The sequence below is a fragment of the Procambarus clarkii genome, chromosome 15 (genome assembly GCF_040958095.1).
Source record: "Procambarus clarkii isolate CNS0578487 chromosome 15, FALCON_Pclarkii_2.0, whole genome shotgun sequence".
Lineage (NCBI taxonomy): Eukaryota > Metazoa > Arthropoda > Malacostraca > Decapoda > Cambaridae > Procambarus > Procambarus clarkii.
In genome coordinates, this window is record NC_091164.1 from 47944389 (window position 1) to 47970970 (window position 26582).

The following is a 26582-nucleotide window of genomic DNA, read 5'->3' on the forward strand; positions in this document are numbered from 1 at the left end:
ATGGCGCCACAATTAGAGGATAGGACACCCAATAAGATGTGGGCCCCCCATGGGGGTGCATCATGGATATATGCCCTGCAATCACCACTTTAAGAACCATTAGTCCGTCAAGATTGGGCTCAGCAACGAAGGAAAAGAGTAATAATAAGAGTGTCCCTTTGCTCAACAATTTTGGGTACCACAGTTTTATGGGCGAGAGACTGTGCCTCACCTAAACAGAAGAAGACATCTAAAAGAATGATCAAGAATAGCAAAAAGTCGCCGGGAAATAGCAATTAAAAAGGAGAATTGGGAAGGAAAAATTAAACTAAGTAGGAAAAATCATTCAGCACAATTAGTGAAGAAGGCAGCAGGAACATAAGGCTTCAAAAGCACACAGGACACTGTCCCATGGAGCATCACATTCTAGCATCTGCCAACCAAGCCCCCTCACAATGGCAACAGGCTGGAAAGGGAGGGAGAGATGAAAAAGACGAGAGGGCAAAGAATACTGCCCGGTGGGACACCAGTGTTAATGGGTAGAGTGGGAAAATTGGAATCATTCACAGAGACATACTGGAGCTTGTCACTGAGGTAAGATTGTAGGTATCGGAGGGAGTGACCTCTTACTCTGTAATGTTGCAATTTAAAAAAGTTAATGTGTTTACAGTGTCAAAACGTTTTATGTAGGTAAACAAATAAGTGAATAAGGTACTCAATTTTTCCAAGGGCTGCATAAATGAAATTAATCATACTAACCGGGCATGATTGGTCCTTTTTTGGGCCTGAAGCCATTATGGCAAGAACTAAGTATAAATAGGAGTAAGGCTGCGTGTAAATTAACTCTTTAAAATATTTTAGACAAAATCGGCAGAATTGATATTGGTCTATAATTGTTGACTTCAGTGAGATTGCTGCTTTTATGGACTAAGGTTACTCTTGCTTTTTTTCTCAAAATATCAGGAAAGGTTTAGTGTTCAAATAATTTGTTGAAGAGCAATGCAATAGCTGGAGCTAAAAATTTAAGAGGCTTTTGTGTAAATTAGGGTTGGTATCTCAACATACAGTATCTATGCATAGGGTTCATTCATCCACTGCAAATTACCTCAAGGCCATCATCACCCAATGAAAATGTACTATCAGAACAATAAAACTGTCTTCAAACAACACACAACCTCTCTGTTTAAATCCCTGAACATGCTACATACACACTCGCTCTACACATTCTCTTGTGCTATTTACAAGTACAAAACCTTGTTCCTAAATGCTAACCCTGATCTGAAACTCTTCATTGATAAGATGTAATAGAACCCACAAGCACCACAACATAAATAAATATCTCTTTGATAATTTTTTTTTATATAAATTGACAGTCAGGATAATACAATTGCCAATCAGGCTAATATAATTTTTAATCAGGCTCTATCACCCACAGGGTTATTGATCGGTGGAACTGCCGAAGCCATAACTGCCAAAACTGTGCTGAATTTCAAAATATACCTGGAAAAAATCATGAAGGCAAACTGGGATGGGGAAGGGAACCTTCAACAAGCCGACGACTTCCAGTTCTCATTGAGGCCACTCGGGTTAGTGGCCCTCAGGTAAATCAGGTAAAATATTATTCCCAGACAATTACAGCATAACTGATAAAGTTAGGCTAGAGTAATAAATTTCTGGTAAATTTAGAGTGATAAATTTCTAGAGTAATATAAATTTAAATTTCATATTAACTTGACTGACAGCAATAAATGCCAATCAGCCTTCAATATACTCTTCAATGAAATATTTAAATCAAGAGTAGAACTCATAAATAGGCCTAAACAAAAAAATAAAAAATGGACATCAGTTTGCATATGAATCTATTGAGAAAATTCCTTCATTAACATACATTTCCTTACCAATCAAATGGTCTCACCTTAAGTACGTCTCAGATTGTCTTCTTCACCAACTCTAATGCTAAATAATATTACAACAAAAATGTTTATAACTTAGCTACAGAGTATATTACATCTTAAATAAATTTCCACAGAAAGCTAAAAAAGGAAGCACATTATTTACATAAATATGAAGAAAAACATAAAGCTTTGTTTTACCTTTGCTAAATTAAAGAGATACTTCTATACTTATAAGCAATTTTGAGTTTTCCTAGTGACAGCTTCTCTAGTTCTTGCTTGGTCATCTAACTTTCATATAAGAACAATATAATAAAATATCTTCAGATCTTTACCTTTCATTGTGAAGTGTATTTCTCAAAGAAAATATAATTACCTCTGAAGAACATCCAACTGACATTGTGATAGCACACTGTTAGATTAAAGGTAAGTTAATATACTATTATGTGCCTCATTATCCTTCAACATTCTCTTAATTATCTTTCACACTCAAAGTGTTTAGCCTATTATCTGCATGTATCATCTTGTGCTTCTTCATTTGTCCAAGACGACTGAATCTCTTCCCACACTCTGGACACTCATGTACTTTGTCCCTTGAATGCACTAACATATGAGTCTTCATAGTTCCACGCTCTCTGAATCTCTTCCCACACTCTGGACACTCGTGAGGTTTATCACCTGAATGCACTAACATGTGCTTTATTATAGTTCCACGTTCTCTAAATTTTTTGCCACACTCGTCACATCGAAAAGGTCTCTCATCTGCATGCACCATCCTGTGAGTATTCATATGTCCACGCTGAGTGAATCTCTTCCCACACTCTGGACACTCATGAGGTTTATCACCTGAATGTACTAACATGTGAGTTTTCATACTTACATGCTGACTGAATCTCTTCCCACACTCTGGACACTCGTGACGTTTGTCACCTGTATGCACTAACATGTGAGCCTTCATACTTCCATGCTGACTGAAGCTCTTCCCACACTCTAGACATTCATGCGGTTTGTCACCTGAATGCAAAAACATGTGCTTTATTATAGTTCCACGTTCTCTAAATTTTTTGCCACACACTGCACATTGAAAAGGTCTCTCATCCGCATGCACCATCCTGTGAGTCGTCATATGTACAAGCTGATTGAATCTCTTCCCACACTCTGGATATTCATGAGGTTTGTCACCTGAATGCACTAACATGTGACGCTTCACATGTCCAGGACGGGTGAATACCTTCGGACACTGTGGACACTGGTGAGTCTTCATCTTCTTTATGACAGGTGCAGTTTAAATAAATAAATTAATTAATTTTTATTTAGGTAAGGTACATACATACAAAAGATTTTACAAAGAATGATGGGTTTATAGATAGGGCTAGTACATACAATGCCTAAAGCCACTATTCCGCAAAGCGTTTCGGGCATGAAAAACTTAAATGACTAAAGCTTAATACTAATTGAGCATAAAGAATAATAAGTGTTGAGAACAAATAAAAAAAATTGATAAAAAAGGTGGGGAGGAACATAGCTGAAAAAGCAGCACAAATACAATTAGGTCGACAAACAGCATTGTTTTAAAAAAAAAGCAGACATGGGTCGACAATAGAGGGGTAAGGTAGGTTACAGTGAATTTATTAGGTATAGCTTCGTTTTTATCTTAAACTGGTTGAGAGAGGTACAGTCTTTAACATGGTTGGGAAGGTCATTCCACATTCTGGGTCCCTTGATTTGTAGAGCATTTCTAGATTGATTCAATCGTACTCTTGGAATATCAAAACTGTATTTATTTCTGGTGTGGTGCTCATGTGTTCTGCTACAACCTTCTATGAAGCTTTTGAGGTCAGGATTGGCATTACAGTTCAGCGTTTTATATATGTATAATACACACGAGAGAATGTGCAGTGACTTAATATCTAACATATTCAGAGATTTGAGTAGGGGTACCGAGTGATGTCTGGGGCCAGAGTTGGATATTGTCCTAATAGCAGCTTTGTGTTGAGTAATTGGAGGACGTAAATGATTTTGGGTAGAAGAACCCCAAGCACAAATACCATAGTTGAGATATGGATAGATGAGGGAGTAATAGAGAGTCACCAGAGCAGGGTGGGGTACATAATATCTGATATTAGAAAGAATGCCAACAGTTTTTGAAACTTTTTTTATATATATTTAGAATGTGTCCCTGGAAATTCAGCTTGTGGTCAATGAGAACGCCAAGGAATTTTCCATCTAATTTGTTACAAATTTGGGTATTGTTTATTTTGAGATTTATTTGATTAGAGGATTTATTGCCAAACAAAATATAGAAGGTTTTGTCAATGTTAAGGGTGAGTTTGTTGGCAGTTAGCCAAAGATGGACTTTATTTAGCTCAGTATTTACTGTGGCATTTAGAGCAAGGGGGTCAGGACTGGAGTAAATGAAGTAAGTAAGTAATTATCAAAAGAAGGCACCAAACAGGGAAGGCTATGTAGCACCATCAAATGCGCAAAATAATCAGAGGGCGCTAAATATCACCAAGGATGCCAATACGACAACAAAAACGCATAAGGCGAACGATATCAAAAGTATCTGAGTCACCAAGAATTCTATCGAGGGACAGGTGACCGCGAGGGGCGGTCGGAAAGCAAGACACACGCTCGTCCTGGAAGTCAGGACATTCAAGAAGGACATGCACGACCGTAAGAGGGACAATGCAACTAGGACAATAAGGAGCAGGGCGGCGCTCCATCAAGTGACCATGGGTTAAGCGAGTATGGCCAATACGCAACCTCGCCAGAGCTGTTTCCCACCGCCGGTTACAGTGGAAGGAGGACTGCCACGAGGAAACATAACATTTAAGAGTACGTAGCTTGTTATCAGTAACAGACAACCAAGAAGCCTGCCAACGGGTAAGGACTGAGGAATTGATAACCGGGTAAAAGTCGGAATACGGAATGCCTTTACGAGAGATGGGACAAGAGCGGACAGCTTCCTTGGCGGCAGCATCCGCACGTTCATTTAAAGACACACCAATATGGCTGGGAACCCAACAAAACTCAACCGACTTAAATTTACTGTGAACGAGAAACAGCCAATGCTGGATCTCGACAACTACTGGATGAACCGGATTAAAGGACCCGAGAGCCATGAGGGCACTACGAGAGTCAACAATAACTACAAAGGAAGACTGACAACGAGAAAGCAGGAGACGAAGAGCATAGAGAATAGCATAAAGTTCCGCTGTAAAGATGCTAGTCTCCGGAGGCAAGCGACACATATAAGTGCGATCAGGAAAAACAACAGAGTAGCCAACACCGTCCGCTGACTTAGACCCATCGGTGAAGACAGAAACGGAGCGGGAGTGAGAAGAAAAGTGCTCGAGGAAAAGGCGTTTTAGAACCGTAGGAGGGGGTAAAAGCTTTAGTGATACGGGTCAAGGATGTACAAAACCGCGGAAGAGGGACCCTCTACGGGGGCAAAGAAGGAACAACACGAGGAGAAACATCAGAAATACGAACGGAAAGAGAATCCTGCAGGCGAGATAACTGGACAGAAAGAGGGAGGTGGTGAAGAGGAACAGGAACCGCAGGAGGGGTACGCAGGAGGGGTTAAAGCACGACAGAGGCGAGAGGAAGGATGTTGCAAGGACCGCGCAAGATAGCGAAGACAGTAGCGATCACGGCGGTCCTGGAGAGACAGGAAGCCAGTGTCAACATACAAGCTCAGGACGGGAGTCGAACGAAAGGCACCAGAACTGAGGCTCAACCCAGTATGGTGCAAAGCATCAAGACGGCGAAGAGTAGAAGGAGAAGCAGACGAGTAAGCAGGGCAACCATAATCGAGCTTAGACAGGACGAGAGAGGAATGTAAAGCAAGGAGAGTGCGCCTATCTGCCCCCCAAGAAGTATGGGACAAGACCCGAAGGAGGGTAAGGGCCTTAGAGCACTCAACACGGAGGTAAGAGATATGGGGAGACCAAGACAAACGAGTGTCAAGGAATAACCCCAAAAGCTTCGCGGAACCTTTGTATTCAAGGGGATGACCACAAAGGGACAAAGAGGGACGAAGAACAACCCGTTTCCGCGTAAAAGTCATGGCACAAGTCTTAGAAGTAGAGAACTTGAAGCCATGATCTGTGGCCCAAGACGACACGGCATCAATTGCAAGTTGAAGCCGGCGTTGAAGGAGAGGCGAATCATCACCCTGACAACAAAGGGTAAGATCATCGACATAGAGAGCGGAGAAGACACCAGAAGGAAGAGAGGAAAGAAGACCATTGAGGGCAACCAGAAAAGAGTAGTGCTCAGAACACTAACCTGGGGCACACCTTCGTATTGCTGAAAAGAGGGAGAGAGAGCGGTACCAAGGCGCACCCGAAAGGAACGACAAGAGAGGAAGCTGCGGAGAAAGAGAGGGAGATGACCACGAAGGCCAAAAGAATGAAGCTGAGATAGGATATGATAACGCCAAGTGGTGTCGTAAGCCTTTTCCAGATCAAAAAGGACGGCAACAAAGGAGGTCTTCGCAGCAAAAGCAGTACGAATATAGACCTCCAAGTTCACCAGGACATCTGTCGTGCTGCGGCACTTGCGGAAACCAAATTGAGAAGGGAGAGGAGGTGATGGTGTTCCAGGAACCACATCAGACGAACGTTAACCATACGTTCAAAGAGTTTGCAGACACAACTTGTGAGAGCAATAGGGCGAAAGTCCTTAGGGGAAGTACCCAGAGACCCCGGTTTGCGAACAGGGAGGACAACGGCATCGAGCCAGTCCTCAGGGACTGACGACGACTCGCAGATCCGATTATACAGACTCGGTAAATACTGAGACGTGCTCGGAGGGAGATGGCGAAGCATCTCATAATGAATACCATCGGAGCCCGCCGCCGTAGAACCGCAGAGGGCCAGGGCAGAACGAAGTTCAGAGAGAGAGAAGGGGATCATTATAGGGAAGCTGAAGATGAGTGCAGAAATCTAAAGGACGAGACTCAAGGACAGGTTTACGAAGAAGGAAAGATTGGGGAAGATGAAGACCAGAGCTAACAGAAGAAAAGTGGGAACCCAGTTCGGAAGCGACCTGCAACGGGTCCGCCACAACAGTATCATGGAGGTGAAGGACCGGTGAAACATCGGGAACGAACTTACCCGCTATCTTGCGGATACGCTTCCAGATCTGGGCCAGAGGGGTTTCGGACGTAATTGTTGAGACATAAGATGCCCAACATTCACGTTTAGCCGTACGGATGGCCCTACGGGCCACCGCACTCGCTTTCCGAAAGAAAAGAAAAGAATCGGTCGTCTGCCTACGGCGGAGCCTCTTCCAGGCTGCACACTTACAGCGGACAGCCCGAGCACAGTCCGCATTCCACCAGGGAACGCACTTCCGTGGACCCCGAGAGGAAGAGCGAGGAATAGAGCGGAGGGCAGCGTTGAAGACAGTGTCATGAAAAAGGAGGAGAGCGCGAGAGAGAGGCAGAAGGGAGAGGTCAGAGAGAGCAGCACTGAGGGTAAATAGGGTCCAGTCTGCCTTAGCAAACTGCCACCTAGGGAAAGAGAGGGAAGGGCGAAAAGAGAAAAAGGAAACAAGGATGGGGAAATGATCACTTCCATGGAGGTCATCAAGAACCTGCCACGTGAAATCTAAGTAAAGAGAAGAAGAGCAGAGATAAAGATCAAGACAAGAAAGGGTGCGAGTCCGAGAGTCCAAATGAGTAGGCTCACCAGAATTCAGAAGAGACAGGGAAGAAGAGAGGAGAAACGGCTCAAGGAGGTGACCCCGGGTAATCGTCAGAACGTCACCCCAAAGAGAATGACGACAATTGAAGTCACCCAGCAGGAGCACAGGCTCCGGCAAGGAGTCTAGGAGGTGTTTCAAATCAGGAAGATAGAGCGGGACACTCGGGGGAAGATAAATGGAACAAACTGTGTACCATTTCCCCACAAAGATACGAGCAGCAGAACAATGGAGAGGCGAAGGAAAAAGCAAAGGAACAAAGGGAACATCAGCACGAATCAAGAGAGCAGAAGAATTAGAAGCCCCAGCAATGGCTGGGGGGGGGGGAGAGAAAGGAATAGCCACGAAACCGACCAGGACGAGCACCAAGCATTGGCTCCTGGAGACAGACACAAAGGGGCGAAAACCCCGAAATCAGAAGTTGGAGTTCAAGGAAATTGGCGTAATAACCTCGAACGTTCCATTGAAGAATGGACAACGACGAGAAGAGAAAGGACAAAAACAGAGAACAAGGAAGAAACAAAGGTGAAAGAGCAACAGAGCACGTTAAAGAATATCAGGGTCAGCAAAGTCAGGGTTAGGGGGCATGGGTAAACTGAGCAAAGACGGAGGGAAGAAAACGGGAGAACAGATCAGAGGTGGGCGGGCGGGGTCCGGAGGAGGAGGAGGAGGAAGAGGAGGAGAAAACGGAGAGGAGCAGTCAAGGACAGCAGCAGGAAGAGGGGGAGTAGAAAGAGGGGAGCGCACCCCAGCAAGAGTAGCAACCGAAAGGGAAGCAGGGGCCAAAGAAACCTCCATAGCAGGAACAGGGGGCGTAATCACTGAAACGGGAGGGGAAGGAGCAACAGAGCCAGAAGTAGGAGCTGAGGAAGAAAGCGAAGCCTTTTTGCCCGCCGGGGAAGAGGAAGGAGAGGAGCCAGGCTTACGCTTCTGACTTAAAGAGACCGGTGTCCCAGCAACTACGTACCGGGCAACAGATTCCAGTGTCTCAACAGGAGAAGCTGAACGAGAGCACACACGACAGCCGTTAGGAGAGCGATGGACATCCGCCCGCACCGACAGGCGGTGGGGAGAGCCGATAGATGGAGGAAGAGGATGGGAAGGAGGATCGGAGGGGGACGAGGAAGAAGACACAGGAGACACGACAGACTGGGTAGAAGGAAGGGGAACCCCAGACAGAGGACCAGGAGGAGGATCCTTCGGGAGAGAACCCAAAGGAACAAAGGAGGGGGCAGTGGGCGCATCAGGGTCCAAGGCCCGGAAACGGTTGTGAGTCTGAGGAAGGTGGGAAGGACGAGGAGAGGAAGAGCGCAACACGCGAGCATAAGAGATATTAGCATAAGGCGGGAGCCGGCGAACCTGGCGTCTCGCCTCAGGAAAAGATAAACGCTCCCGGTGCTTCAAGTTGAGGACGGCTGCCTCAAGCTTGTAATGGACACACGCACGGGAGAAGGTAGAATGGGCCTCACCGCAGTTGAGGCAACGAGCCTGGGGAGAAGTGCACTCCGACTTAGAGTGACCTTCTCCACCACACAAAGGACAGAGACAGTCCTGAAGCAGCGGAGGGCACCATGCCCAAACCTCCAGCACTTGTTGCAGAGCCGAGGAGAAGGAATGTACTCCTGGACAGAGCACCTGGCACCAGCAAGAATGACAGAGGGTGGAAGGGTCCTACCATCAAAGGTAATCTTCACAACCCGGAGGGGTTGACGACGACTACCACGAGGGGGACGAGTAAACGTGTCCACCTAGACACGTCTACTAGACATTCCAGAATAGAATGGCCCTGGGCAGCAAGGATATGTTGAATATCGTCGTGGCAGTCGCGCAGGTCCCGAACACCGGTCGCAAGATGGGGCGGGAGCAAAATAGTGCCAACACTGGCATTCAACTGAGCGTTCTTCGAGACCCGAACAGGGGTCTCACCAAGGCAGGATAAGGCAGCCAAGCGGGAAGCAGCATCCTGAGAAGGAGCAGCAACGACACGTGTACCGAGACGAGTGGGGTTGAAAGTAATGGAGGCATCCACGGAATCAACGAGATGTCGATGGAGGGAGAAATCGTCAGGAGGAGCAGAATCAAGAGGGAGGAGATCAAAATATTTGGCCCACGAAGCGGGACCAAACAAGGCTTGATAGGTAGCAGAACTGGAAGGAATCGAGCGAGAGCGGCCGTGACGAGGACGGCGGTGAGAACCCCCAGAGAGAGAGGGGTTAAAAGGTGCAGTAGTTACAACTAGAGAAGGAGCCGCGCCAGGGGACGAGGTAGTCACCACTGGGGGCTTGGGGCTCGACCCAACCACAGAGGAGGGAGGGGAGCCAGGGGAAGGAGTCAGAGAGGCCAAAGGAGGAGCAAGGTCGGGGCCCAATGCAGCGGAGGCTACAGAGCCCGGTCTTCCAATACGGACCGACTCGGGGGCTTGGTCGCCCACCCCACGAGCCTGAGAAGGTAAACCAGACGCAGCCGAAACAGGGTTTATCATCATGACGAAAAGAAGAATTCATTCACGAATGTGCCCCCACACCCACCACGGAGCCATAATTAGAGGCAGGACAGCCAACAAGAAGCTATCGCCGATCTTGCCGGGGCCTCCTAGGGGTGCGTTGTGAGTATACGCCCCACAAACGCCACCTTAAGAAACCGACAGTCCATCGAGATCGGGTTCAGTGACGAAAGGGGGATTGACAATAAAAGGTTCCCCTCGCTCTCGACGTCGGGTACTGCAGTTCTACGGGTGCAAGAGTATGCCTCCTCAAGCACCCGGGCGTCAAAATAGAAGAAGTCCAAGGGAAGAACCAGAACGAGCAAAAGGTCGGCAGGAAACGGCAAGCAGATAGGAGAAGAGGGGGTAGAAAAACGAAACAGAAGGAAAAGGAAAAGATGCCCAGCAGAATTGGAGAGGACGGCAGCAGGAGCACAAGGCTAGAAAAGGACAGAGGACTGCCCCAAGGAGCATCACACTCCGGCAGCCGCCCACTAAGCCCCCACACGGCGACAACGAGCTGATCGGGGAGGGGGTGGAGTAAATGAAGGTTGTATCGTCGGCAAATAGAATTGGTTTGAAGTGTTGGGAGGCATTTGGAAGGTCATTAATGTAGATGAGAAAGAGGAGGGGGCCAAGTATGCTACCCAGAGGAACATCAATGTTGACGAGTAGGGTGGGAGAAATTGAATTATTCACAGAAACATACTGGAGCCTGTCAGTAAGGTAAGATTTGAGGTATTGCAGGGAGTGTCCTCTGACTCCATAATGATGCAATTTAAGAAGAAGGTTTTGGTGGTTGACAGTGTCAAAAGCCTTACGCAGGTCCACAAATAACCCAACAGGGAACTCATTTTTATCAAGAGCTGCATGAATCAAGTTAATCATACTAATAAGTGTATCGTTAGTACTTTTTTGGGTCTGAAGCCACATTGGCAAGAGCTAAGTATATTGTGTTTGGCTAGATAAGAGTAAAGCTGCTTGTAGATTAGTTTTTCAACAATTTTTGACAAGTTAGGCAGGATTGATATAGGTCTGTAGTTGTTAACATCTGAGAGATCACCACATTTGTGTACAGGGGTTACTCTCGCTTTTTTTAGAATATCTGGAAAGGTTTGGAGTTCAAGTGACTTGTTGAAGAGCAAAGCAATAGCAGGGGCTAAAGATCTGGAGGCTTTTTTGTAAATTAAAGTTGGTATCTCCTCAAGGGCACTAGACTTGATTTTAAGGGAAAGGATTATCTCATTAACGTCAGTGGAATTAATAGGCTTTAGGTAGAGACTGTGGATAGTTACCTGTAAGATAGTCCTTAACATCAGTACTGGAAGATGGAATATCATTTGCAAGGGATGACCCAATGGAAGAGAAGAACCTATTGAACTCAATAGCAGAATCAGAGGCTGAAAGCTGACCATCGTTATTGGACAGGAGTGTTGGTTTGTTATTTAAAATCTTCTTTGATCCCAATATTGAGAAATTGTGCTCCAAGTTTTTTTTAATGTTGCTCTTTATTTGGGTAAATTTATCTTCGTAGTATTTAGTTTTGGCTCGTCTAATTATCTTGGATAGCAATAACGAGTAATTCTTTGAGAATTCTTTGTAGACAATTCCTAACCTATACTTCTTCTCAAGGTCATGTTTTTTATTAATGGATTTAAGTATTCCCTTTGTAAGCCAGGGATTGTTAAGCCTTTTGGTTGTGACTTGTTTTGTAAGCATAGGACAGTGGGTGTTATACAGGCTAAGAGTTTTTTGAAGAAAGTTTGCACTGCTAGGTTGATGTCCCCTATGTTACCTAACTCGGACTCCCAGTTGACATTGTCAGCAGCAGTTATAAAATTGTCTATAGCAGTTTCATTGTGCAGCCTAAAACTTAACTCCCTTGACTCTAGAGGAGGTTTGCTAATATTAGTTAAGAGAAATGTGGGATAATGGTCTGTTGTGCTATCAGTGATTATACCTGAAGTAAGCGGAGAGGTTATGTTGGTCCAGATGTGATCTAGAGTCGTGGCAGTACTGTCAGTGATTCTAGTAGGTCTAGTGATTAAGGGTATGAGGAACAGGAATTCATACAGTTGAGGAAGCTAACAGCAGTAGGGTGTTCAGGCTCGCAGAGGTCAATATTAAAGTCTCCTGCGATAATTAGATGGTTTTTGTTCAGTCTGTTATCGAGTATTAGATTTCTAAGGTTTGAGTTGAATTCGGACACATCAGTGTTGGGAATTCTATAGACTGCACCCACAGACAAGACAGACTCGGCATCCTTGACTCTGAAGCTGGCGAAGATATACTCCCCACAGCAGTCTCTAGTTCTAATTACTTTTAAGCATGTTAGTTCTTGGTGGTAGTAAAGAGCAGTACCACCACCTCTCTAAATTTGACGACAGTTGTGAATTGCCGAGTAGTTAGGCATGTTAAAGAGTTGAGTAGTATCCTCTTTCAACCACGTTTCAGTAAGTATAATAAAAGTGAATTTGTTAATAGTTTCAATCAAGGCACTAACATCATCGAAGTGTTTACCTAGGGATCTAACGTTCAAGTTGATTACAGAGGTATTGTGATTATGTGTTAATACATTGTTTACATCATGTGCTGTAAAATATCTGCAATTTAGATCATTAAAGTGATGATTGTCATAGATAGTGGATAAGAGGTTTAGTTCTGGGTCTATACTTGTCTGCATAAAAAGGCTGTTTGCAGGAAAACAAGGCAAGAATGGCAAATTACAAAATAGAAAACAAAGAAAAAAGTAGAATAAAAATTCTAAAGTAATATAAACTTAATGGTAATTTAAATAAAAAAAACTTAATGGGAACTAGGAATGTAAAAAATGAACTAGAGTAATTAGTAACAATAGATGACCAAAAAAGTAAAAAAGCAATTATGATAACTATAAAATGAAAAGCTTGCTTACTAAACTAAGTACACTATTGTTGAATACTAAAGTTACACTAAAAACAAACTGAGGTAGTTTAAATAGTGATACACTCAGGAACACTGGATAATGAAGTTACTGTAATACTAGAGGACACAGGCAAAGCCAGTGTACTATGGAACATGGGAGTAAAATGAAAAAAGACAATAATAAAGATGACTATTTTTTTTTTTTTTTTTTTTTAACAAAAGTTAAAACCTTTTGAAAGGAAAGGCAGAGCTAAAGTACACAATGGTAGTTAAATGTGATTATAATTTGAATTCAGGCTATACAGCAGCTATCCCACAGTCACTGAGGAAAGAATTAAGGTGAGCTTCAGTGGTTATTGAATAGGTTTTTCCAGTGTCAGTCCTCCTAGCTATAATTTTACCATCTCGCACAAAACAGTGTTTAATTGCAGGGGAATTTTTGCAGAAACCACGCAGTTTAAAAAAAGAGATTTTGCCTGAACCTGGTCAGACATTCATTCACATAAACAGTGGATTTACTAGCGACTGCAGATGAGATAAGATCAGACTTGCGGGAGGTTATCTTGTTATCTTGAGTTGATTTCGGGGCATTTTTTGTGTCCCTGCGGCCCGGTCCTCGACCAGGCCTCCACCCCCAGGAAGCAGCCTGTGACAGCTGACTATCACCCAGGTACCTATTTACTGCTAGGTAACAGGGGCATAGGGTGAAAGAAACTCTGCCCATTGTTTCTCGCCGGCGCCCGGGATCGAACCCGGGACCACAGGATCACAAGTCGAGTGTGCTGTCCGCTCGGCACCTATCTATTAATTAGTAAAATGTACAGTTTGTGAAACTTACAGAACTTGGAGAAAATTTAGACAAAACCTCTGGAATGTTCATCAAATAATTAAAATAACAGGGATAGTATCTTGATGTATGCATTATCATAAATTTTTGAATGGTGTCACGTTTTTCTTACTTTTTCAATATCTACCTCCCTTTCATTTGCATTAAAGGCTGTGGAATACATTGGAAATCTGCTGTAATTATACTACATTAACTACTCTAATTACCTAATAAAAATATACTGTACTTACCTCCTGAAATTTATACTGTACTTGCCTCCTGAAATTATACTGTGTTGGTGCATATACAAATGATCACTGATGCTAGTGGAGCGCAAGTGAATTTTTTGTAAATATATGCTCATTAAGTCCCTCTTTCCCACTATGCTAGCCTCACCCAAATTGGCAGGGAAAATAGTCCAGGATATGGGATGGACATAGGGTAGTCGGAGTTGGCTTAAGTTAAATGCTTTAAAAACTATTAGCAATTAGCGACATCCCCCCAGGCAATTTCTATGGAGTCAGGTGTGAAATATATGGTGTGATTCCATGGAGTCAGGTGTGAAATATATGGTGTGATTCCATGGAGCCCTAAGTGACAGTACTAATACTCTTGTCTAAGAGATCTACACAGTTGTTTCGGTGCTTCTTAATAATAAATTTTCCGAGAAAAGGGAAAAGCCAAGGGTGGGGGGGACGATGAGGGTAGGTAGGAAGAAGAGGGAAAGAGGGTGGGGGAGGGTTAGAGACTCGAGTGCAGTCAGGTACCCTTCAATATAAAGGGAAATATCTATCTGTTTGAGGTTGGGTGAGATGGGGAGAACAAGGAAAATGAGGAGCAGGAAACAAGGAAAATGGAGCAGCTATCTAGTTTTATACGTATCCTGTTATTAGTACCAGATGATTTGGTACCCACTCTATAAGCTGATTTGATGTCATTTTTTTGGATTGAATACCTTAACTTATCCTGCAATACCTTGATCACGATGGCAGCACAGTCTTCTCCAGCAGTTTCTTGGGGAAAATCACGTGAAGAGATAATTACGGACTCAAGTAGTTTATGTTGGTCTGTCTCGTCTTGGGTAACAGTGTGTTGCTGTTGTAGGTTGTTCAGATGGTTCTCAAACTGTTGCAATATTTCTTCCTGTTTTTTAGTGGTTTCATGTGGATTAAAGTTAGTAACTGAGTTCTTGAGAAGGTTTAATTCTTGTTCGAGGTGGACGACTTTGGTAGATAGATCTTGATTGTTCTTGAGTAAGGCTCCAGCTTCATTCTGCAAAGATAATAATGAGCCTTGCAGGTTCATTATTAAGGCCGACTGCTCTTTGATTACTTTCATTTGATCTTCATGTACTTGAGTTAATAACTTGAGCCAAGGGTTATCAGCAGGACGCTTGAAGTCAGAACAAGGGGCAGCAGCTCCTTTAAGTTGGTCCATATGGCTACATAATAGTTGCATGGCCCGTGTCAGAGACGGCGCTGCACCCAGCTGAGATTGTTTGTTATTGTTGACGGGGGGAAGAGTCGGTACCCCCACGGCGGCCACCGAGGGGGAGATAGCTGAACTAATCATGTTGTTAGCCTGGCTAGTAGGGTTATTCTTGTTTGGAGTGCTATCTTTCTTAAGGGCCTTACTGGTCTTACTTTGCATGGTAGCAGGATAAATGTAGACTGGAACAATAGGGAAGACTCGTTGATAGGCAGCAGTGAACGTCGGGTACAGCTTCCTAGCTCCAGGGAGCAACACTAGTGAGGTTGAAAAAGAGAGAATTACGGGTTGGTCTTGTTGGTTTTTTCAATCACATTTGGGTCACTGTGTACTTAGCTGCCTTCGGGTGATGCTACATCATTTGTTGGTAGCCGAGAGCTCCAGAATCAGCTGATAAAAGAGGAGGGAGGGCAGGGGGATACAAGACACTCCGTACATTGACAACATCGCACACTAATATTTTTACCACTTCGGACACCAGCTTTCGACGTTTCGCATATGTGTACGTGTTCCATATTAAAACGACAATATAATGCTATTAACAATTAAAATCTTCTATTTAACAGGCATATAGTTATTAAATGAAGTTTAGTGATGTAATAGACATAATCTGGAGTTGGTAAGGACGCCGCCCGCCAGCGTAAACACAACACACCCGAATACCCACAAACACGATACAACGCACAAAACACAACACTTCTGTCAGTTTTTGGATAAACTCCTTTTATATTTATTATGTGAGAGTTATACATGTATAAAATGATAACTATTATAGGTAAGCGCCTAATATTTAATATTAATCAATAAAAAAGAAGTCAGAAGCCACACGCCTGTCTGTACATGTCTTTTGTGTAAAAGTATTTTGGGCGCTCATGTACTTGTGCGCTAGCTGGCGTTCACAACTTCTCGCCTACAAGCATTAGAATTAAACAAACGAATTTATTTTTTCATTTATATACAAGAAGAGAAGGCTACCCTTGAGTCTGTAATATTCATCTGATCACTGGTCTCCCATTTGGTCCTCATTGCTTTATCTTACTATTATTGAATGTCAATAACCGTATTATGCAATTTCAATTTCTTCTATTTCTTTCTTTATTATGCACCCCATACCCATCCCGTGGGCGGTGGTGTAAAGGATTACAGAGGCACATAATCGGTTCAGGAACTGAACCCTCTAGTTCGTTTAGCTAAGCAAATAACAATTATATATATATATATATATATATATATATATATATATATATATATATATATATATATATATATATATATATATATATATATATATATATGTCGTACCTAGTAGCCAGAACGCACTTCTCAGCCTACTATGCAAGGCCCAATTTGCCTAATAAGCCAAGTTTTCATGAATTAATGTTTTTTCGTCTACCTAACCTTCCTAACCTAACCTAACCTAGCTTTTTTTGGCTACCTAACCTAACCTTACCTATAAATATAGGTTAGGTTAGGTTAGGTAGGGTTGGTTAGGTTCGGTCATATATCTACGTTAATTTTAACTCCAATAAAAAAAAATTGACCTCATACATAGAGAAAAGGGTTGCTTTATCATTTCATAAGAAAAAAATTATAGTAAATATATTAATTCAGGAAAACTTGGCTTATTAGGCAAATCGGGCCTTGAATAGTAGGCTGAGAAGTGAGTTCTGGCTACTAGGTACGACATATATATATATATATATATATATATATAATTATACCAGTATAATCTAATAATATATACTGGTCTAATAAAATAATTAGACCAGTTAATACTCTCACTCGTTGTGTTAGGATATGTTAGCTTGATAAAACTGACTGTTCATTGTTGAGAAATGTGTTAACAAACAATATATCTGACATTATCAAGACTGTAGCTTGCTTAGCAAAAGGAACTTTTTTTAAATTTGGGTTCAGTTTAACTACCGCTCAATGGATGAGTAATTGGGGCATAATAAAGGCACTAAGCTGATAAAATGAAAGATGGGAAAACAACATTAGAGAGATAAACTCGAGAGACGTTTTCATATTAACCCGAAAATTATTTGAGGAGCAAGACGGACTGCGGGTCAGGCAATTGGTCTTCATGCTATCGTGATGGGGAATCAGCCATTATACGTGTTAATGACTCTTGTATAGTTGTGTAGTTAAGGACAACAGGGTAAAGGGGTAATGGGCATTGTGGTTGATTGTTCTACCTGGGAATCCTCCACTGTTTTATATCTTATGTATGTATGTACTAACCTAGTTGTGGTTGCGGGGGTTGAACTTTGGCTCTTTGGTCCCGCCTCTCAACCGTCAATTAACTGATGTACAGATTCCTGAGCCTACTGGGCTCTGTCATATCTACATTTGAACCTGTATATGGAGTCAGCCTCCACCACATTACTGCCTAATGCATTCCATTTATTAACTACTCTGACACTGAAAAGTTCTTTCTATAATCTCTCTGGCTCATTTGGGTACTCAGCTTCCATCTGTGTCCCCTTGTGCGTGTACCACATGTGTTAAATAAATGTATGTATGTATGTATGTATGTATGTAAGGAGAGAAAGAGATGAAGACCGAGACAGAGAAATAGATATAGACAGAGTCAGGGAGAGAATGTTAGACACAGACGGATAGATAAGGATATGCAAAATCAGTGAGAGAATGACAGAGATAGAGCGAGGAAAGAGACAAAGAGATAGGCTGACACAGAGAATGGCAGAAACGAGGAGAGGCAGAGACAGAGGGACAGGGACAGACGGACAGGGCCAGAGGAGGGACGGGGGAACAGAGGGGGGCAGTGGGACAGAGAGGGAGACAGGGACAGAGAAGGGAACAGGGACAGAGACAGAGGGACAGGAACAGAGGGACAGAGACAGAGGGACAGGGTCAGAGAGGGGGACCGGGGGACAGAAGGAGGAGAGGGGGGCAGGAGACCAAGAGAGAGGGGACAGAGGAGAGACAGGGGATAGAAAGAGTGGGCAGGGGGACAGAGAGAGGGACAGGGACAGACAGAGAAAGACAGGAACAGGGGGGAGCAGAAAGGGCGGACAGGGGGACAGAGAGAGGGACAGGGGGCAGAGACAGGGACAAGGGGACAGAGATGGATAGGGGGACTGGAGGAAAGGGAGGGGGACAGATGAAGGACAGCGGATAGAAAGAGTGGGCAGGGGGACAGAGAGGTACAGAGAGAAGGACAGGGGGACAGAGATGGACAGGGGGACATAGAGGAACAGGGGGACAGAGAGTGACAGGGGGACAGAGAGAGGAACAGGAGGACAGAGAGGAACAGGGGGACAGAGAGAGGGACAATGGGATAGAGAGGGACAGGGGAACAGAGAGATGGAAAGGGGGGACAAGGGGACAGGAGGAAAGGGATCGGGGACAGAGGACAGAAAATGTGGGCAAGGGGACAAAGTGAGGGACAGGGGGACAAAGATGGACAGGGGGACAGGAGGAAAGGGGGGAGATGTATGAGGGGAGAATGTTTGCGAGAGATGGAGAAGAGGTATTTAGAACGGTAAGTTAGAGAGGGGACAACTAAGGCGCATCATTGAAAAGCAAAGCAAATGAGCATCATTGCAATAGCAGGAGCCACGCACATCTTCAGCCTGCGTTGTTAAGACATTGTCAATTAAGCGGTGTCCAATAGCAGTATCTTCGGTATTTAAGCGATACCTTAAAAAATACTGGAATTATTGAAAGATATTAATCCAGATATTAATCCCCTTGTGCAACGCACACAAGAGGCAACAGCTTCTAGCTCTACAAGCGGCAATATAAAATAGAGAATAGGCGATTGTTTTCACTCATAGTGTAATAAACCCACGGACCCACCCACCCGCTGAAGCCGGAAATACCAAGATTCAGATTCAGATTCAGATTCAGATGTTTATTCAGGTAAGGTATATACATACAAGTGATGTTACATTAATGGATTGATATATAGATAGAGCTAGTACATACAATGCCTAAAGCCACTATTACGCAATGCGTTTCGGGCAAGAAAAACATTAATATCTAGAAATTAATACTAATTGAGCATAAAGAATAAAAAGTGTTGATTACAAATACAAATAAAGATAAAAAAAGGGGGAACATGACTGAAAAAGCAGCACAAATACAATAGGTTGACAAACAGTGTTGATTAAAAAAAAAGAAGAAAACAGACATGGGTTGACAATAGAGAGTGAGGTAGATTACAGGGAATTTATTAGGTAGTGTTTAGTTTTTATCTTAAACTGGTTGAGAGAGGTACAGTCTTTAACATGGTTGGGAAGGTCATTCCACATTCTGGGCCCCTTGATTTGCAGAGCATTTCTAGTTTGATTAAGACGTACTCTAGGAATATCAAAACTGTATTTATTTCTGGTGTGGTGCTCATGGGTTCTGTTACAACCTTCTATGAAGCTTTTAAGATCAGGATTGGCATTATAGTTTAGCGTTTTATATATGTATAATACACATGAGAGAATGTGCAGTGACTTAATATCTAACATATTCAGAGATTTGAGTAGGGGTACCGAGTGATGTCTGGGGCCAGAGTTGGATATTGTTCTAATAGCAGCTTTGTGTTGGGTAATTAGAGGACGTAAGTGATTTTGGGTAGTAGAACCCCAAGCACAAATACCATAGTTGAGATAAGGATAGATAAGGGAGTAATAGAGAGTCACCAGGGCAGGGCGTGGTACATAATATCTGATCTTAGAAAGAATGCCCACAGTTTTTGAAACTTTTTTTGATATATTTAGAATGTGTCCCTGGAAATTCAGCTTGTGGTCAATGAGAATGCCAAGGAATTTGCCATCTAATTTGTTACAAATTTGGGTATTGTTTATTTTGAGATTTATAAGACTAGAGGATTTATTGCCAAACAGAATATAGAAAGTTTTGTCAATGTTAAGGGTGAGTTTGTTGGCAGTTAGCCAAAGATGGACTTTATTTAGCTCAGTATTTACTGTGGCATTTAGAGCAAGAGGGTCAGGACTGGAGTAAATGAAGGTTGTGTCGTGACAAGACATTACTTCCGTTTAAAATTCAGCCGGAATAATCCTCAGGTATGTGGAGGATGTGGGAGGCCTTTGATCAACCGCCGACTTCCTGCCCCGTCGACGGGGCCATCAGCCCTCAGTGTGCCCTCAGCCAAATTCATGTGAAACATGTATGTGTGTGTATTAAATATTTTAATTTATTATTCCCAAGATTTAGCTGTTAGCTCTTGGACCCCGCCTTTCTAAGCGTCGGTTGTCTAATGTACCGACTCTCAGCCTCTTTTCCTCCATCATATCTAAACAACATATATTTTTATCTAACACACTCACACATCCCCAAGATGCAGCCTTTAGCAGCTTCCTGACTTTCAGGTTCCTATTTACTGCAAGGTGAATAGAGGCATTAGTGTGTGTATGTTTGTGTCTGTGTGTGTGTGTGTACGTGTGTACGTGTTTGTGTGTATACTCACCTAGTTGTGGTTGCGGGGGTTGAGCTCTGGCTCTTTGGTCCCACCTCTCAACTGGCAATCAACTGATGTACAGATTCCTGAGCCTACTGGGCTCTATCATATCTGCATTTGAAACTGTGTATGGAGTCAGCCTCCACCACATCACTGCCTAAGGCATTCCATCTATTAACTACTCTGACACTGAAAAAGTTCTTTCTAACATATCCCAGTGGCTCATTTGGGTACTAAGTTTCCACCTGTGTCCCCTTGTTCGCCTACCACCCGTGTTAAACAGTTTATCTTTATGTACCCTATCAATTGCTCTGAGAATTTTGTAGGTAGTGATCATGTCTCCCCTTACTCTTCTGTCTTCCAGTGTCATGAGGTGCATTTCTCGCAGCCTGTCCTCGTAACTCATGCCCCTTAGTCCTGGGACTAGCCTATTGGCATACCATTAAACTTTTTCAAGCTTCGTCCTGTGCTTGACAAGGTGTGTGTGTGTGTGTGTGTACGTGTATAACACACACGTACTTATGTGGTACGTATGTACTACATAATTGTAAGGCGTTTGCTGAATTAGAAAAGTCGGCTAGCAGTCCACCCTTAACGACACAATTAACTCATTACATAAAAAAATACGTGGCTGTGCAACAGTGTGTGGGAATTGGGGAACTGGTGTGCATTTAGACGACTGGTGAGGACCAACAATGACGTAGAAGGATGGCACCAGCGTCTGAATCAAAGGGCAGTGAGGGACAACTTGGCTTTATATATTTTAATTCCCTTACTGTACCGTGAGGCGTCCCTGGTAACCTTGCAATACCAACTGGTTTCTGATCAAAAGCTAAAGCCCAGTCGCCGCAAGGGCAATAAAGAGAAACAGGAACATTTGTGGAAGCTTTGGGACCGTTACGAGGAAAAACAGATAAGCACCTCACAGTTCCTCAAGGAATGTTCGCGTTTTATCCCAGGAAGTGCCTGAACTAGAATTAGAAAACAGCAGTCTGTTTACTGGTTGTTATTTAACTTAAGTTAGTTGTAAATGATATTGTAAAAATAGCCACTGAGAACTGATGAGTTGCCCAAGACTTTTGCTCGTAAAGAGGGAATTGATTACAAACTTGGACTGCCTTTGAGCAGCCTGAGGGCAGCAATATCCCAGGAACATCAACTAAATTTCGGAGACTTGAAGCAAAGTGAAATTCACACCAGTTACTCCATCTATCATGCAGGAAGAACCGCACGTCTATGGGTCATCCAATAATGTTAGCAGACTTCTAGATGTTACCACTGCTAGGCTTAGGCTCGGCTACAAGTACGTCTGGGAGTTTGTAACATCTGCTGATGTAGATTTGACTAAATGTAAACTCTATCAGCAGAACTATTCGCTTACTTTGCGTCATTATATAATGGAATGTGAAAAAATCGCGGAATTTAGAGATAACACCATCAATAGTGTCCAAGAAATGTGTAAGTACTTCATTCATAATGATGTGCTGCTCGAAATCTTAGCGAAGTATCCAAAATTTGCTTACTGTAGGTAATGCATGCACATGACTGTAAAGCTGCCGCCCAGTTGGGTGGGTGTGCAGCAAGACTAGTAACTGTGTGACTCACCATAGATGTAAAGTGCCTTGTATAGTGACTGTTGTGAGCCTCTTGTTGATCACTTGTGACACAAAGATTATTGATGTGTGTATTTGTGTAGGTGATTAGATATGTATGTGTATGTATATATGTATACGTATATATATATGTACATGTATGTTTGAGAGTGTGTACATGTATATATAATATTAATAATTTTGTAACTAGTGTCACAAATTGTTATTTGCTTAGCTAAACGAACTAGAGGGTTCAGTTCCTGAACCGATTATGTGCCTCTGTAATCCTTTACACCACCGCCCACGGGATGGGTATGGGGTGCATAATAAAGAAAGAAATAGAGTTGAATTGGCCTGATTAAGACTTTATGACCATGTAATCTATGTTTTGCTCAACTACTTACTGATTGAGTATGGGGTGCATAACAAATAATAGCCTCCTTCGGGGGCGCCTTGTTTCTAAACGTGTTAGTCTTAAATCCTTTAATCTCAAATCTTGCTACAATGTACCTCTTAATATATGTTATGTACTCTCGCAACCCAATGTACCTTCTTGTATATAAATAAATAGATTTCAACTGTAAGGGGGATATAGTTTGCACCTTGTTATTCTAATAATGGATAAATAATTCTAATAATGGAAGCGCTAATTATATGAACAAGTGCCATGTATTTATTCAGACGAGAACAACAGCGAACACAAACCAGCGCATATACGAACGGAATGGTTTGTATGTACAAACTTCTCAGTGAACGAAGTTGTTTCTAGGCTGGTATCCGAAATTGCAGTATACGACTTGACCAGTCCCCGGGCAGGATCGACAGGTGTTGTTGACGTTCGTTCGTGAAGTTTGTGTGAAGGTTTTCTCCCCCGGATGCTGGGAGAAGCGTCAAGGCTTGAGTGTTGTTTCTTAGAGTTAGACTTGATGTGAGCACTTGGCGGTCAATGGTGGTGCTTCTTCTTTATGATAGGTGCAGTTTGTGTCAAGGTTTTCCCTTAATGCTCGTGCTGGACATCACCGGCGGTGGCACTGCTAAAATGGCGGCGGTTGTTTACCCTCTCATCACCTGAGCGTTCCAATGTTTTGGTCTGGTTCCACATATCATTTTTCCAACCTCTCATTTTTGTTTATATCTAGTCATTTAAAATTAACACTTGTATTTATCTCATGTTTTTGAATCAAAGAATGTACTTGGAATTGTTTCTTTAAACATAATGCCACACTATTATACTTTTTGAAGGAAACAGCTCTCCCATAGTGGATGTGTTCTGAACCTTAATGGAATCTGACCCATGTATCAATCGGGTCAACCCTTGTGTTTCGTTTCCAAAATGGATGCCCATGTTGTAAACAGGATCTGTATGTCAAAACTTTTCTAGGACAATATTTAGAGTAAAACCGAAGTTATTTGTCAAAAGGGTCGCCCATGTTAGAATCGGTGAACGCCCTAGTAATATTGTTGAAAACATCTTAATAACTTATTAAACCAAAGGTCTTTTTATGTCAGAAGAACGGCAGAAACTGGATCTATATATGAAAACTCTTTCAGGACAAATTGTAAAGTAAAACTAAACATATTTGTAGTTGTATAAAAGTTGCATTTTTCATCGGTCGTAGAGAACATAAGAACAAAGGCAACTGCAGAAGGCCTATTGGGCCATACGAGGCAGCTCCTATTTATAACCACCCAATCCCACTCCAATATACATGTCCAACCCATGCTTGAAACAATCGAGGGACCCCACCTCCACAATGTTACGCGGCAATTGGTTCCACAAATCAACAACCCTGTTACTGAACCAGTATTTACCCAAGTCTTTCCTAAATCTAAACCTATCCAATTTATACCCATTGTGTCGTGTTCTGTCTTGTGTTGATACTTTTAATACCCTATTAATGGATGAATATGTAGATATAATAGAGAACTATTAGCTGAATATCAAATAAATGGATTTAAACTATTTCACACAGATAGATATATTAGACGAGGAGGTGGAGTAGCCATATATGTTAGGGACAATTTGAAATGTAGTCTCAAAGAGGGAATCAAAACTGAGCCACACACAGAAACTATTTGGATAGAATTAAACGAAAAAGCAAATAATATTATAATAGGCGTTATATATAGGCCACAAAATTTAGTCAGAATGGAAGCAAAGCATCTATGGGATGAAATATCTAGAGCATCTAGATCTAACAGTATTTATGTCATGGGTGACTTTAATTTTAGCGGAATAAACTGGTTGAACAAAACAGGGAATAGTGAAGCAGAAGATTTTCTAGAATTAATTGACGATTGCTTTCTTACGCAACACATTAAGGAACCAACACGGGAAAATAATATTTTAGATTTAGTGTTAACTAACAGGGAAACACAAATTAATGACATCGAAATAGGGAGTGAGCTAGGGAACAGTGATCACAAAGAAATCAGATTTAGCCTAGAATTGAATAGACCAGTAGGAGAAAATTCTGTTAAAGTGCCAGATTTTCGAAAAGCTGATTTTAATAGCCTAAGAAATTTTTTGGTCAAATAGATTGGAAAGTCTTGAGTATGGGGTGTGGGCCGGACTTGGAGCGAGACATGAACCCAGCGATAGGTGGCGTAAAAGGGGATTTCGATGTGGATTTAATATATAATTTATTTAAGAATATTCTAAACAAAGCACAGGAACGTAGTATACCATACAAATTGAATAGATCGAATACTAATGACCCAAAGAGGATAACAAATAATTTAAAGAACCTTATAGGTAAAAAGAGAGCTTGGTACAAAAGGATTAAGAATGCGGAAGTTAGTTAAGAACAGGAATTCATACAACTGGTTAGAAATGTTAAAAAAGAGATTGGGAAAGCAAAAAGAAACTATGAAGTTCGCATAACAGAGCAAGCAAAGTCATATACTAAAGGGGTTTTCAGTTATATTTATTTATTTATTTATTTATGCATATACAAGAATGTACATAAGGAATGTGAGGATACAAATATGGTAATTACAGTCTTGTAAAGCCACTAGCACGCGCAGCGTTTCGGGCAGGTCCTTAATCTAAGAAAATTTTAAGGAGGTAAATACTTGCAAAATTTATAGACAAAAAAATTATAACAGATTACATGGAATGAAAAATAAAGATAGAAAATTATAGGTACAGTATATTAAAGCACATAGGTAGCTATGATTGATTGCAATGACAGCTTAAAATGGTAGTTGACAACAAATTGGTAGGCACAATACAGCAGAAACAATATAAGATTGATTGCAATGACAGCTTGAATGGTAGTTGACAAAAATTGGTAGTCACAATACAGCATATGGCTAGCACATAAAAGAAGACAGCAATGAACACAATGATAAGGTTGTTTGATATTACATAAAAATTAGGAGATTGGGTAACACTAGGTACAGAGCAAATTTAAAGCTCAGTGTAGGAAACTAAATAGATGAAGTTAGGTACTTTTTGGTTTTGCTTTTAAATAAGGCAAAAGTTTTACAGTTTTTAAATTCACTAGGGAGTGAGTTCCATAGACTAGGTCCCTTAATTTGCATAGAGTGTTTACACAGATTAAGTTTGACCCTGGGGATATCAAAGAGATATTTATTTCTGGTGTGGTGATAATGGGTCCTATTACATCTGTCCAGGGAGAGTTTCAGAGCATGGTTTGCATTTAAGAACAGGGTTTTGTAAATGTTGTTGACACAAGAGAATGTGTGGAGGGAGTTAATATTTAGCAAGTATAGGGATTTAAACAAGGGAGCTGAGTGTTGTCTGAAAGCAGAGTTAGTTATTATTCTGATAGCAGATTTTTGCTGTGTGATGATGGGCTTAAGGTGGTTTGCAGTGGTAGACCCCCATGCACAGATACCATAATTAAGATAGGGGTAGATTAGTGCATAATATAGTGAGAGGAGAGCAGAGTTAGGAACATAATATCTGATTTTGGAGAGTATAGAGAGAGAGAGAGTATATTTTGGAGAGTATTTGGAGAGAGTCTTAGAGACTTTCTTAGTTATGTGTTGAATGTGGGTGCTGAAGTTGAGTCTCTTGTCTAGGAATAGGCCAAGAAACTTGCCATCATTTTTATTACTGATGTTAATGTTGTCTATCTGTAGCTGAATTGCATTTGATGATTTGCTTCCAAATAAGATGTAGTAAGTCTTTTCGATGTTTAATGTTAGTTTGTTCGTTGACATCCATAAGTGGACTTTTTTTAATTCATTATTCACAACATTATTTAGTGTATGTGGGTTGAGGTTTGAGTAGATAAGG

The 26582-nt window shown here is 42.1% G+C and overlaps 1 protein-coding gene across 1 annotated transcript; it reads right to left on the minus strand.

Moving 5' to 3' along the window:
- Positions 1 to 502: 502 nt before the first annotated feature.
- LOC138364946 (zinc finger protein 154-like) lies at positions 503 to 15922 on the minus strand. Its single transcript, XM_069325029.1, has 2 exons — positions 14771 to 15922; positions 503 to 3138 (listed from the first exon to the last, which is right to left on the minus strand). The coding sequence occupies exons 1-2, from the start codon at positions 15443 to 15445 to the stop codon at positions 2344 to 2346; spliced, it is 1470 nt and encodes a 489-aa protein (XP_069181130.1). The 5' UTR covers positions 15446 to 15922; the 3' UTR covers positions 503 to 2343.
- Positions 15923 to 26582: the final 10660 nt, after the last annotated feature.